Source organism: Bos grunniens, chromosome 22, assembly GCF_055505025.1.
Source record: "Bos grunniens cultivar Pamir isolate PY7600 chromosome 22, Bosgru_T2T1.0, whole genome shotgun sequence".
In the NCBI taxonomy this organism is placed as follows: Eukaryota; Metazoa; Chordata; class Mammalia; order Artiodactyla; family Bovidae; genus Bos; species Bos grunniens.
In genome coordinates this window covers 43,493,854-43,505,652 of record NC_141186.1, presented here as the reverse complement: position 1 = coordinate 43,505,652, position 11,799 = coordinate 43,493,854, and the positions used below count along the sequence as shown (strand labels likewise).

Sequence of the window (11,799 nt, the reverse complement as noted above, 5' to 3'; positions counted from 1 at the left end):
TTGAAAATGGGCAAGATTGTTAATTCAAGTGCTCTTTGGCTTTGGTGCTTGAGCAAAAGGATGGACTCTCTCCAAGTCTCCATTAACTCGTGGGAAGATGGGGCTTTGTAATCAACTAATTTCAACTAATGAAAACTCTCCCAGAAACACAGCTTGTTTGGCTAATTTTTTTCTGCTCCTCACAATAGCAAATCATAACTCCAAGAAGGAGTGAAAATGTCACATCGCTCAAGGCAAGGCTGAGTCCCATTTTTTCCCTCGGCTTTGTCCTCAGGGTGCTGCCCAAACACACGGTGGGAGGAATCCTTCTAGACAAAGAGATCCTTTCTGCTTTGTGATAAGGCTTTTGTCTGGGCCCCTGAGCCCACAGGGGACCAGCTCATGTGCAAGGAATTTAGGGTGGCCCACCCTACACCCCTTCTTCAAGAGTTCTCTCAAGCAGGCCTGCAGGACGTGGGGAATTTACGAGGCTGACTTGTGGCTCGCATCCAAGGGCGTTCTGTATGTTGGGCCTGCTTGTCTCCCCTGGACAAAGCTGGAAGATGAAAGAATCTGCAGCCTTTTATAGCCCACATTACTCCCTCTGCCTTGACCATGACCGTCGCCTTCCCAAGCACCAGACACCTCTCCCTGTCAGCGTGGACATTCTTAGGGCAAAGCTGATGCTGGGCGCCAGTGAGGTGATAGCAGAGAAGGAAGCCTTGGCAGAGGCACCAAGCCCCAGAAATGGCTGCTTCACAGGAAACCCATGTGTGAGAAACACTCAGAAAGCAGCAGGTCAGGAAGTCTGGATTCCAGTCTCAGTTAGCCCACCTCAGGCAGTTACCTTCTTTTGTGCCTCAGTGCCTTTATCCATAAAATGGGGAGATAATGGGGAAATCCACTCTAGGATGAATCTTCAGAAAGATCTCACAACACATCCATCTCCCAACTGACCTAGGCAAACCCTGAGCTGCCGGGAGAGGGGCTGCGTGAGTTTTGAGGAGACTCAGCTGCCCGAGGTGAAGTGGAAGGGGTACCTCACAGAGGGAAGCACGGTTTGTGGAGAAACCCTTTAGCATGGGGGCTATTAGCACAGGCCGGCAGATTGAAATCCATGACCTTCGGCCGATCGCACACACTCACAGAAAACAGCGCCTCCCTGATTTTCTCCGGTGACATGGGGTAATGGGACCTACTCCGTAGAGTGGTCTTAGGCTTAACCAACAAGATGCCGTAAAGAATATCACTGACAAGGTTCACAAAATGATTATTACTCGCTCAGTGCCTAAAAGGATTCTTCTGAGAGCTTAATTCCAGGAGAAGCTACTTTAAAGACACACGTACTGAGTCCTAGGAGAGGCCCTTGGACAAAGTTACAGGTGGGGGATTAGGGTGGGGTCATCAGTGGGAGTGGACAGCATGGTTCCCTGGTGGCCTGGGGTGTGGCCAGAAGGCTGGGTGGAGACTCAGGTGCACCTTTGACCCTGCTCCCAGAGACCAGAGGCAGGCCTGGGGGCTGCCCCCACACCCCAGGGGTGGGTGGTGGCTTTTATTTATTTTTTAATATTTATTTGGTTTCACCCGGTCTTAGTTGCGGCATGTGGGATCTAGTTCCCTGACCAGGGATAGAACCTGGGCCCTCTGCATTGGGAGCACAGAGTCTTAGCCACTGGACCACCAGGGAAGTCCCTGCTGGTGGCTTACAAATCAGTTTCAAAATCTAGAGTAGGAAAAATATAAGTAACAATGCTAAGCCCTGTTAGGATCACCTGCAATTCCTTACAGGGGAGTGTGCCTGGGCTCAGAAAGGATAGTGATGATCAAGGCTGTGTTAAAACTCCGGAAGTCTAAACTAAAACTTGGGGTCCTGAAGCTGTTCCAAGGGGCCTCGCCCAGGTTGGACACCTTAACACGGGAACAGAATCTGAAGGCCAGTCGCCTTGTGGGTGGTTGGCTGTCCTTGGGCCCACTGAAAGGCAGCACTTTAGGGGTGCCTCTGCACCCTCCCATGGAGGCGGGAAGCCTGTCCACTGGGTGAGAGGACAGCTGCCTGGGCTGTTGTCACCTCAGTGACCACCAGGGGTGGCCTCAGACACGCAAACTGTGGCACCGTGGGGAGCCCTGGTGGTGGGGAAGGCACAGGATCTCCGACGCTCCAAGGGAGAGGGATATCCGCCTCCACCCTCTTGTGCTCTGAGCACCTGGGCTAACCAGTCTGTGGGTGGGGGCGGTCTGGGCCACGGACGCTTTCTTGAGTTCTCCACCCCAGCACCGTTTGACCACAGGGTCTTGGCACCCCCAACCCCCTAACTCTAGACTTTCCTCCCTCTATCCTTACTTAACCTGCCTCGTGGCAAGAGTTGCAATGAACCAGTGTTCGTGGTTCAGTTCTCAATCAAAGGACACCTCCTCCAGGAAGACTACCCAGACCATCCCCCTAATTCCCTGCCTACCCTTCTATCCATCTGGTTATGTATCTGTCTCCCCTGGACGGAGAAACACTGAGGGCAGAAAGCCTGTGGGCTCTGTCCCTTCTCATCTACCTTTATTACCTGGCTGGGTGCCTGGCACAGGGTCAAGAGAAAGTGACTGTTTGTTGACTGAATAAATGAGAGCACACCCAGCAGAGCAGAAAGGTGAGTGGCCTCAGGGCACTGGGTAAACTTCTGTCTGATACAGGGAGGCAGAGTGTGAGGGTCCAGGAGGCTGAGCTCATGGTCCTGCTGGCGGGCCCCGTCCCGTCTGTGCCTCTCTCACGATGCCTGTCTCCCAGGAGGGTCTGTAATGGAGCTGTGGGTTTTGGAGTCAGTCCCAGTGCGACCGTTTAACAGTGCTGAGCATCACTTTTCTCACCTGGAGAAATGGCATAAGGAGCATATTAAGAAGTCACTGAGTAGGGTTATTCAGTGAGGCCCCCAGCCCAGGGCCTGGCGCCCTTGGGCAGTGTGCCCAGGGCATAGCATTTCTCCAGGCCTCCCCTTGCCCACCTGAGGAGGAGGCTATGAGAGCCCCAGGAATCGAGTGGGTGGTTTAAGGCTCGTGGAGCTCAGCCTAGCAGCTGGCGCCTAGCAGGTACTTGTTAGTCATCAGCTGACATTTACCAAGGGCTCCCTCTGTGCCAGGCACTTGTTCCCATTGCTTACACACGGTCCTAATGTCACTGTCTGAGCATTTAAGTTCCCACCATCACCTCGCTGCACAGATGAGGCCGTGTAGCTGTCAGGTGGCAGAGCTGTGTGAGGGGCTGGCTCCCAGCCACGTGTCCAGAGTTTCCTGGAGTGGAGACCGGACCTCTCTTTTAGACTCCCTTGGGTGCCTGGCACACAGTTAGGGATACACTTGGGTTTGCCGGATGGAATAGAGGCTGTGGAACCTTGTGTGTCACCGGGGATCCTCTGGGTATGAAGGGCAAAGGTGCCGGCCCTGGTTCCTTTAGGGGAGAACGCGGCCCCCTGCCAGGCAGCCCGGCTGGCTGTGGCCTTAGGTCCTGTCTGTCCCACTGCCTGAGGATGGCCCCCCAGTGCCCCGAGCAGCCCAGCCCCTCCTTGCCATCAGGGCCTCGGCAACTCAGTCCTCATTGGCTGCACGTATCCCTGGAGACGAGGCCCAGGCGGTGCAAACACAGGCTGCAGAATGTTTCCTCCCTCCCCGGCCCCTCCCCCACACTGCCATGAAGGATCTGTTCACCTCCCAGAAGCAAGCCTGCTGGCAGGAGCACATCCGCAAGGAGACTGCCGCTCGAGTGGCCTGGAACCTCAACTATGGCCACGAGCACCTGAAGGAGGGAGCCTTGCCCAGGAAGCAGCCTCAGAAGGCCCCCTTCCGGTCAGCCTTGGGAGCAGGGCCATCGCAGGCCACCAGCTCCCCTGACAGCAAGGAGGTACCTGCTGGACGGCCAGAGACCAGGGAGCTCCAGGATCAGCTGTCCAGGGGAGTGGGTGTCCAGGGCCCTGCACCCAAGGTAGACAGAGGCTGGCAGGCCCAAAGAGCAACTCGGGGGCCTGCAGATCAAACCAAACCTGTGGGCTCAGGGATGAGGCAGGTCCCCCCCTGCACCCTGCAGCTGCTCTTCCAAGGCATCTCCCACGACGGCCAAGGCCGGGCCTCGTACCTCCGGGAGCGGTATCGGCAGAAGCCGGAGGAGAAGTTTCTGTACCCGATAGTGTCATCCTGGGAGTACGGCTGGCACATGGGTAAGAGCCACCACCCTCTTGCCATTCCAGGCCTTGGCAGGCGGGCCCAGCCTTACCCCTCATCACATTCCTCTGGTTCACTATGCTCTGAGCAGGGCTCCAGATCTCTCACACTCTGGTCTTTCTTCTGCCCTCCCTCTGCTGGCTAACTTTCAGATGTCACCTCCTCTGAGAAGTCTTCCAGGTGACCTCCAGGCAGATGAGCCCATCTTTATGCACTCATAGCTTTCTGAGTTTGTGCAAGCACCATTGCCATTCCTTGAGCATCCCTCTAGCCTGGTGAGGCCTTGAGGTTCCAGGGCTTCTTAGTGAAGGTCATTAATGTCCTCCCAGCTCCCAGGTTGGGGCTGGCACTCAGGGACTGTGGGAGAAATGAATATGAACTAGGGAATGAGGATGTGATTTGGAATCAAGAAGTATGAGTTCACATCCTGGCTTCACGACTTTCATGTTGTGTGAGCTCAAGCAAGAACCTTAACCTCTTTGGGCCTCAGTTTCCACATCCAAAAAATGGGGACAAACAAGTACTTCCCTGCCTTTGTCACAGAGTTTTGGGGGAAATCTGGTAGGAGAACACCTTGAGCAGGAGTTAGCTCTCAGAAAGCTGCATAAGGTGGGAAGGACACACATTCCTTCTGCATGTAATCCTGGTAGAATCTTGTTCAGAGCAGCCAGCAGAGGGAGATGTGGAGCCATTGAATCCCAGCTCTGCCCCAAAATGCGTCAGTGAACCAACAGGCACAGAGCTATGCAGGTTGATATTATCAGACTGGGTTTGAATTCTGGTTCATTCATTCAACAGATGTTTATTGAGCACCTCATATATGCTCCTCTTTTTGTCCTGAAGTGTCTGGCAGAGAGCAAGACAGACATGGCCCCTCACAGAAGGCTGGTGACAGATAGATGAAGTAGAGTCAGGCAGTGGTCCATGCTACAGAACTGTGCTTTTTGATCTTTATTGTCACCTGGGGAATCACCTGGGGATCTTGTTAAAATGTGGGTTGTGATCCTTCAGTGAATTTCAGGGATGGGGTGAGATTCTGCATTTCTAACCAGCTCCCTGCTGACGCTGATGTTATCAGTTCGGTCCATGGGTCACAATTGAGGCTTTTACAAGCGGTAAATCAGAAGAAAGAGATAGAGGCTAAGGGGCTGCTCTGGTAGTACACAAGGTGGTCAGCGAAGGCCTGCTGGAACGGCGTGTTGGAGTAGAGTCCCAGGCCGAATTTCCTCCATCAGACTCTTCTGAGAAGGGTCTGACTTCCTCTGTCTACAGAGCGAGATAGGCATCACATAGGGCTTCCCCGTTCCTCCTCTTCTGCTGGGCCCCTGGGTCCATGCCCACTGCTTCTGAAGCCACTGCCAAGCACAGGGTTGCCGATGGAGCAGATTAAAATACAAACGGCCCAGTTGCATTTGTGTTTCAGATAAGCAATAACCTTTTAGTGTAAGTAGGCCCCAAGTATGGCATGGGACATACGTGAAATTCAGATGTAATTGGACACCCTGCATTTATCCAGCAACCCAAGTGCTGGGGTCAGAGGAGCTGATTCTGAATGATCCCCTGGGTACAAGGGCAGTACAGGTTCAGGACAAAGTTTAGTTTTCCCGCATAGTGTTCTGTTGAAGCCACAGCTGCTCCCAGAATCTCCGGAACATTCTGTCAGCTGTGTCTGACTTCATGCCCCTAAGCCAACCGGTTCATAGGCCAGAAGGGGAACAGATGGACAGACCTTCTGCTGACCACTTCTCCCCTCCCCAACAGTTACAGACAGGAGCTGCGTCTTCCCAGTGGGTGTAAACAGCCATGGAACAGAGGGGCTGAAGGCACTGTCTGGGCCCCAGCTGGGTCAGCCCCAAGTGACTTTTATGCATAGAAAGCACTCATCTAGTGCCTGGCACACAGTAAATGCTCAAGAAGTGGTTACTGGTATTATTTTTATTATTAATTCAACAGGCAGGATTTGCAGCCAGTGGGCATTTGGGGAGCTTAGTTCAGCCTTGGCCAAGACACTGGACGTGTTTGCCGTGGAGCACTGGAGTGGGCGGGGAGTCTCTGGACAAGGGGAGAAATGTGATGAGGGGGAAGTGAGCTTGGGGTAGGGATGCTGTCAAAATAGTTAACAACTAGAGAACCGTAGGTGCCACCCATCAGGGCAGATCCTGGTCCTGGGGCCAAAGCAGGGTGTTGAGGTTCCTATGCTTTGCCAAGCATACCGTTTAGTTAGTAGATTCTAAGAAGGAAGGGGAGGGGGGCCTCAGATAGGGATCAGGGGCTACTAAGTGCACCGGAGCATTTCGCTGTCCAGCACCCAGAGCTGCTGTGGCTGTATGCTGTGCGGGGCTAGAGCTGGGATGGCAGGAGGCACGGTGGCCCCGGGACCACCAGGCCCTTGTTGTGTTCCAGGGGAAGCCATGAAGGACACCAGGCCTCCGACTTATGCCAGGTTCCAGCCCATCACAAAGAGCTTTTGCATCAAAAGTAACATCTTCCATGTTGCACGGCGAACAGACCAGCTGATGTGAATGAGCTGGGGGCTCAGAAGCTGCTCCTTCCTTTTCCCATGGTCCATGTGGACCCTGCAGGGCAGAGAGGCTGCCAGCCCCACCCACCCTCTCTCTGTTCTGTCCAGCTCTGCCTCCTCTGCCAAGCAGGGGAGGGGCACAGGTCTACTCTAAGGTGGGATTCAGGGGGCCTCACCTGCTGCGGCCTGTCTGCCCTCAGAGACCCTAGCTACTTGCAGAGTTCCCCACCCTGCCGTCACCGTTGCCAGCCAAGTCACTCCTGGGAGGGAAACAATGGAACCTGCAAGTCTTTCACCAGCAGACCTGGGGCAGAGGAGGGGGCTCTTTAAAAGTGCTATGTGGAGCCCAGTATGGGGTGGGGGCGGGGGAGGGGCGGGCACCTCCCTGTCCTTACTCTACATTCGGTTGAAGGGACCCAGAGCAGAAGTGCTCTGTCCCAGTGGAGCCCACACTTTAGGGAGGAAGTCGTTTCCGTGTTTACACACCGCCCTCCCCTCACCCCAGCCCGAGAACCTGCAAGGGTCAGGGTTGCCTCACTGCTATAACAAACAGCCCTGAATCCCAGTTGCTCAAACTTATTGACAAAATAAAGATATATTTCTTACAGCACAGTGCAATCTGAGGTTCAGCGGGTCACCCACCACAAGGTGATCAGGGGACCCAGGCTTCCCCCATCTATCTGGTGGCTCTGCCATCTCCGAGGGCCTCAGAGTCCTCGCCTGAATCCCCTATACCCAACTGGGGGATGAGGGAAGACAGGCTGAAGGACCGGAGACAACACGCCCACTCTTGACTACCCTGGCCTGGAGCTGACGAAACAAATCGGTGGAACAAATCACACGACTTGTTGAGAAGGCTGGGAGTGGTGTTTGACCAGGAGAAGAGGAGAAAGGGTCCCCAAAATTGTAGCCCATCTCTGCCAGAGCCCAGTTGGCCCTGCGGCTGCTCTGGGGGTGTGTTTGCGTTCCGCTACTGCTGAGTATGGAGTCCACGGGTAGACTGGTAGTTGTTTTTCGGGATTATTTGGACCTGCACCCTCTTCAAGCGAAGTTCCTAGAAAGACCACTAGGTGGTGCTGTTGGACCACAAGGGTCGTTGCCACGGTTGGCCCCTGGAAACCTGTCTTCTCTGCTTGCCTTCTGCCATCCATTTGTTGTGTGGCCTTGGACTGCAGTTTTCACACTTGTAAAAACACCAGGGGTTGGGCTTCCTAGGTGGCTCAGTGGTAAAGAATCCACCTATCTCTACCATGGAACAAGCAGGGGATGCAGGTTCGATCCCTGAGTCGGGAAGATCCCCTGGAGAAGGAAATGGCAACCCACTCCAGTGCTCCTGCCTGGGAAATCTGATGGACAAAGGAGCCTGGCAGGTTGCAGTACATGAGGTGGCAAAGAGTCAGACACAACTTGGTGACTAAACAACAGCAACAATGTGGAGTTAGACTACACTAGTGAAAACACAAACTTTGGGGGCATACTTACTTGATTGTACTTCTGACTCCACCAAGGTCAGGTTATGACCTCTGTGGGTTCTTAGGGTACTTCTGCCTTAACGAATCTCTTCCATAAAAAAATTATTAAAAATTATATTTTACAACACTTGTACAAATACATTTATATTAATAGTAAATGCAAAAAATGTGTCTTCAACCTAAATTTTGAATTTCTTTTCCTCCTTATTCTGAAACAAATTACAACATTCCTGTGGCTTCTAAAGGTATTGTGGCCCTGGGCCCTGTGCCTACTGTCTCCTGCGAGAGGCACTACCTCCATTACTCACCAGCTGTGCGACAATGGGCAAGTTGTTTAACTTGTCTGGGCCTGAGTTTCCTCCTCTATAAAATGGACATGACAACAGAACCCATAACAGCCTGGCACAGAGTAAGCTTTGGAAAGATGGCAAGTGCTGCTGCTGTTATTATTATCTTTAAAGACCTTTTAGGGCCTCGCCTGATGGTCCAGTGGCTAAGACTCTGCGCTCCAATGCAGGGGGCCTGGCTTCCATCCTTGGTCAGGGAACTAGATCCCGCATGCCGCAAATAAAGAGACTGAGAGCGGCAAGGAAGATGAAAGATCTCAGATGCCACAGCTAAGACCTGGTGCAGCCAAATACATATTTTAAAAATTCTGCCCCCCCTCATCCAAATAGAGACTTTTTCAGCTCTAACTTTGATGAAATTATTAAAATATTTCAAACAAGCAAGAATCGTAAATAGGATGGAAAAATAACATAAAACTTCCAGGGTATTTGATGGGGAAGTAAAAGAGGTTCCTAGAGAAAAAAGGCTCAGCAGAAGAACTTTTTGCAAGGGACTAACACATATTTTCTCCTGTCATCAGGGAACTCAGATGAGGTAGGAACCTGGGCTTGTAACAATCAGCAGAAACCGTAGCCTCCTGGGGCACGTGCGCCAGGTGGGGGCCCACGTGAGCTCGGGTAAGAGGCTGGTGCGTGCGTGCTTGCGACCGTGCGTGCGTGGGCCGGCGTGGTGCGTGCGGACAGGCGTGCGTGCGTCTGAGAGCGACTAGAACGCTCCTCTCAGTGAAGGGAGGTTGGCCTGGAAGTGTTTGAAAGCCTTAAAGAGTTGAGGGACTTTGTTCTCGCAGGTTAGAAGGACAAAGAGGGGAGGGCAGTTTTGGCAGAGGGAACGGCGTTACAAAGACCTGAGGCAGGAAGGTGGGGAGGGGGGGGTACGTTTGAGGAACCGCAGTGAGGTTTACCTTTATCTCGGTTTTACGCTTTAATTCTTCTGTCTCTGATGCCGTCCTATTTTATTTGGCCATGCCGCGAGGTTCCCCTACCAGGGATTGAACCTGCTCCCTGGGGAGTGCACGTTTGGTTCCTAACCACTCCAGGGAATTCCTGCCGTTCTATTTTATATCCCTCACATGTTCTTTGAGAAACTGCACTACACTGGAAGGCCCTGCTAGTTTTCTGTTTAATCCCTAGTTAGTACCAGCAAAAATTATTCCCTGCTGGACTGGAGGAAGCACAAGCTGGAATCAAGATTGCCGGGAGAAATATCAATAACCTTAGATACACAGGTGACACCACCCTTATGGCAGAAAGTGAAGAAGAACTAAAGAGCCTCTTGACAAAAGTGAAAGAAGAGAGTGAAAAAGTTGGCTTAAGGCTCAACATTCAGAAAACGAACATCATGGCATCCGGTCTCATCACTTCATGGCAAATAGATGGGGAAACAGTGGAAATAGTGGCTGACTTTATTTTTCTGGGCTCCAGAATCACTGCAGATGGTGATTGCAGCTATGAAATTAAAAGATGCTTACTCCTTGGAAGGAAAGTTATGACCAACCTAGATAGCATATTCAAAAGCAGAGACATTACTTTGCCAACAAAAGTCCATCTAGTTAAGGCTATGGTTTTTCCAGTGGTCATGTATGGGTGTGAGAGTTGGACTATAAAGAAAGCTGAGCACCAAAGAATTGATTCTTTTGAATTGTGGTGTTGGAGAAGACTCTTGAGAGTCCCTTGGACTGCAAGGAGATCCAACCAGTCCATCCTAAAGGAGATCAGTCCTGGGTGTTCATTGGAGGGACCGATGTTGAAGCTGAAACTCCAATACTTTGGCCACCTGATCCGAAGAGCTGACATTTGAAAAGACCCTGGTGCTGAGAAAGATTGAGGGCAGAAGGAGAAGGGGACGACAGAGGATGAAATGGTTGGATGGCATCACCGACTCAATGGACGTGGGTTTGGGTGGACTCCAGGAGTTGGTGATGGACAGGGAGGCCTGGCGTGCTGCGGTTCATGGGTCACAAAGAGTCAGGCACGACTGAGCGTCAGAACTGAACTTTGTAAATTAGATATTTCCATCTGGGAGGGTTTCTAAAAGAAAAATTATAATAATTTTCCTACCCAGTGTCTACTACCTTTTGCTAAGAATATTTTTTTTAAGGAGAACTCTGTAAAGACTATTGCATTTTACTCCAGGATGGTACTGTAGTACTCCCTGAGTTTAACCAACAACAGTGTATTAAGCAGTGACTAAGAAGACAGTTCTGTCCTTATAGAGGTAGTGGTTGGGGACAGAGAACAGACATTGGCCAGGTGATTACACTTGTGATGAGGTATAGGAAGGGAACACACAGGGCACCATGGGAAGATGTAATCGCAGATCCCAAAACAGTTTGGGGAGAAGTTGGCCAGAAAAGGCCTCCCTGAATGAACCAGGCTTAAGCTGAGTTTCAAGGAATGAGAAGGTTATTAAGTGAAGGGGAAGAAGAGCAGTGCAGGAGGAAGGAAACAGCATGTGAAAAGTCCCAGAGGCTGGTGAGAGCATGAACAAGGAGCTAAGCCGTGTGACTGCAGAGTGTACCCGGTTGAAAGTAGAGTTGGAAAGGTAAGTGAAAGCCAAGAACTATTTTGTCAGAGCTTTGTGGGCCATGGTGAAGACTTGGTAACTGATACAGGTGTGACCTCTCTCACCCACACACGCCCCTGCCCTTGTACTTTTTCTGGGAGGGAAGAGAGACGTGACCTCCAGTTTGTCCTTCTTTTTCCCCCTGGTTTTGCATCTGCCCTTTACACTTGCCTTGTGCAACCTGAGGCAGAGATGGGAGCCAGGGTGGCTGAACTGGAGAAGCTCCCTTCTGCATCCCCCTCCCTGCCCCTTCCAACCCACAGGGACAGGATGAAGGGCACTAGAGAGCATGTTTGTTTGAGGTAAGAAAGGAGTGTTGATGAGGATGAGAAGATAGCAAGGACTGGAAGTAGGGACATCTCCATTTCTCAAGACTGATGCCAAAATACTTACGCCAAAATACTTGCTGTGGTGAATGAAAAAGAATTGGAAACTTGGCCTGATCCTTGTATGGCAGAAATTCATTCTAAATAACTGAGAGCCTTAAATAACTGGGTACATATACCCAAAGGCTTGACTGGCTTACCCTTTAACGAAACAAGTCTTATTAATAAAAATAACACCTCCATTTGTTGAGGGCTTTTGAGGTGGTCGGTCACATAGTGTTTTAAGTGCATTATCTTATTTAAACTTCCTCCAGGAGGTTGATTCTTTTTTAACGCCATTTTATACATAAGGAGACTGAAGGCTGGTGAGCTGCTCAAGGTCCCCCAGTTA

General features: G+C 51.6%; 1 protein-coding gene across 1 annotated transcript; it reads left to right on the top strand.

The window, feature by feature from the left end:
- The first annotated feature begins 3,652 nt into the window (after positions 1-3,652).
- LOC147348341 (protein SPMIP1) lies at positions 3,653-6,834 on the top strand. Its single transcript, XM_086367334.1, has 2 exons — positions 3,653-4,175; positions 6,583-6,834. Exons 1-2 carry the CDS (start codon positions 3,653-3,655, stop codon positions 6,699-6,701), a joined length of 642 nt encoding a protein of 213 aa, XP_086223460.1. The 3' UTR covers positions 6,702-6,834.
- Positions 6,835-11,799: the final 4,965 nt, after the last annotated feature.

Coding starts and splice junctions, on each gene's coding strand:
- LOC147348341 (XM_086367334.1), top strand. CDS start 3,653: ATGAAGGATCTGTTCACCTCCCAGAAGCAAGCCTGCTGGCAGGAGCAC. Junction 4,176..6,582: donor GGAGTACGGCTGGCACATGG/GTAAGAGCCACC, acceptor GTTGTGTTCCAG/GGGAAGCCATGAAGGACACC.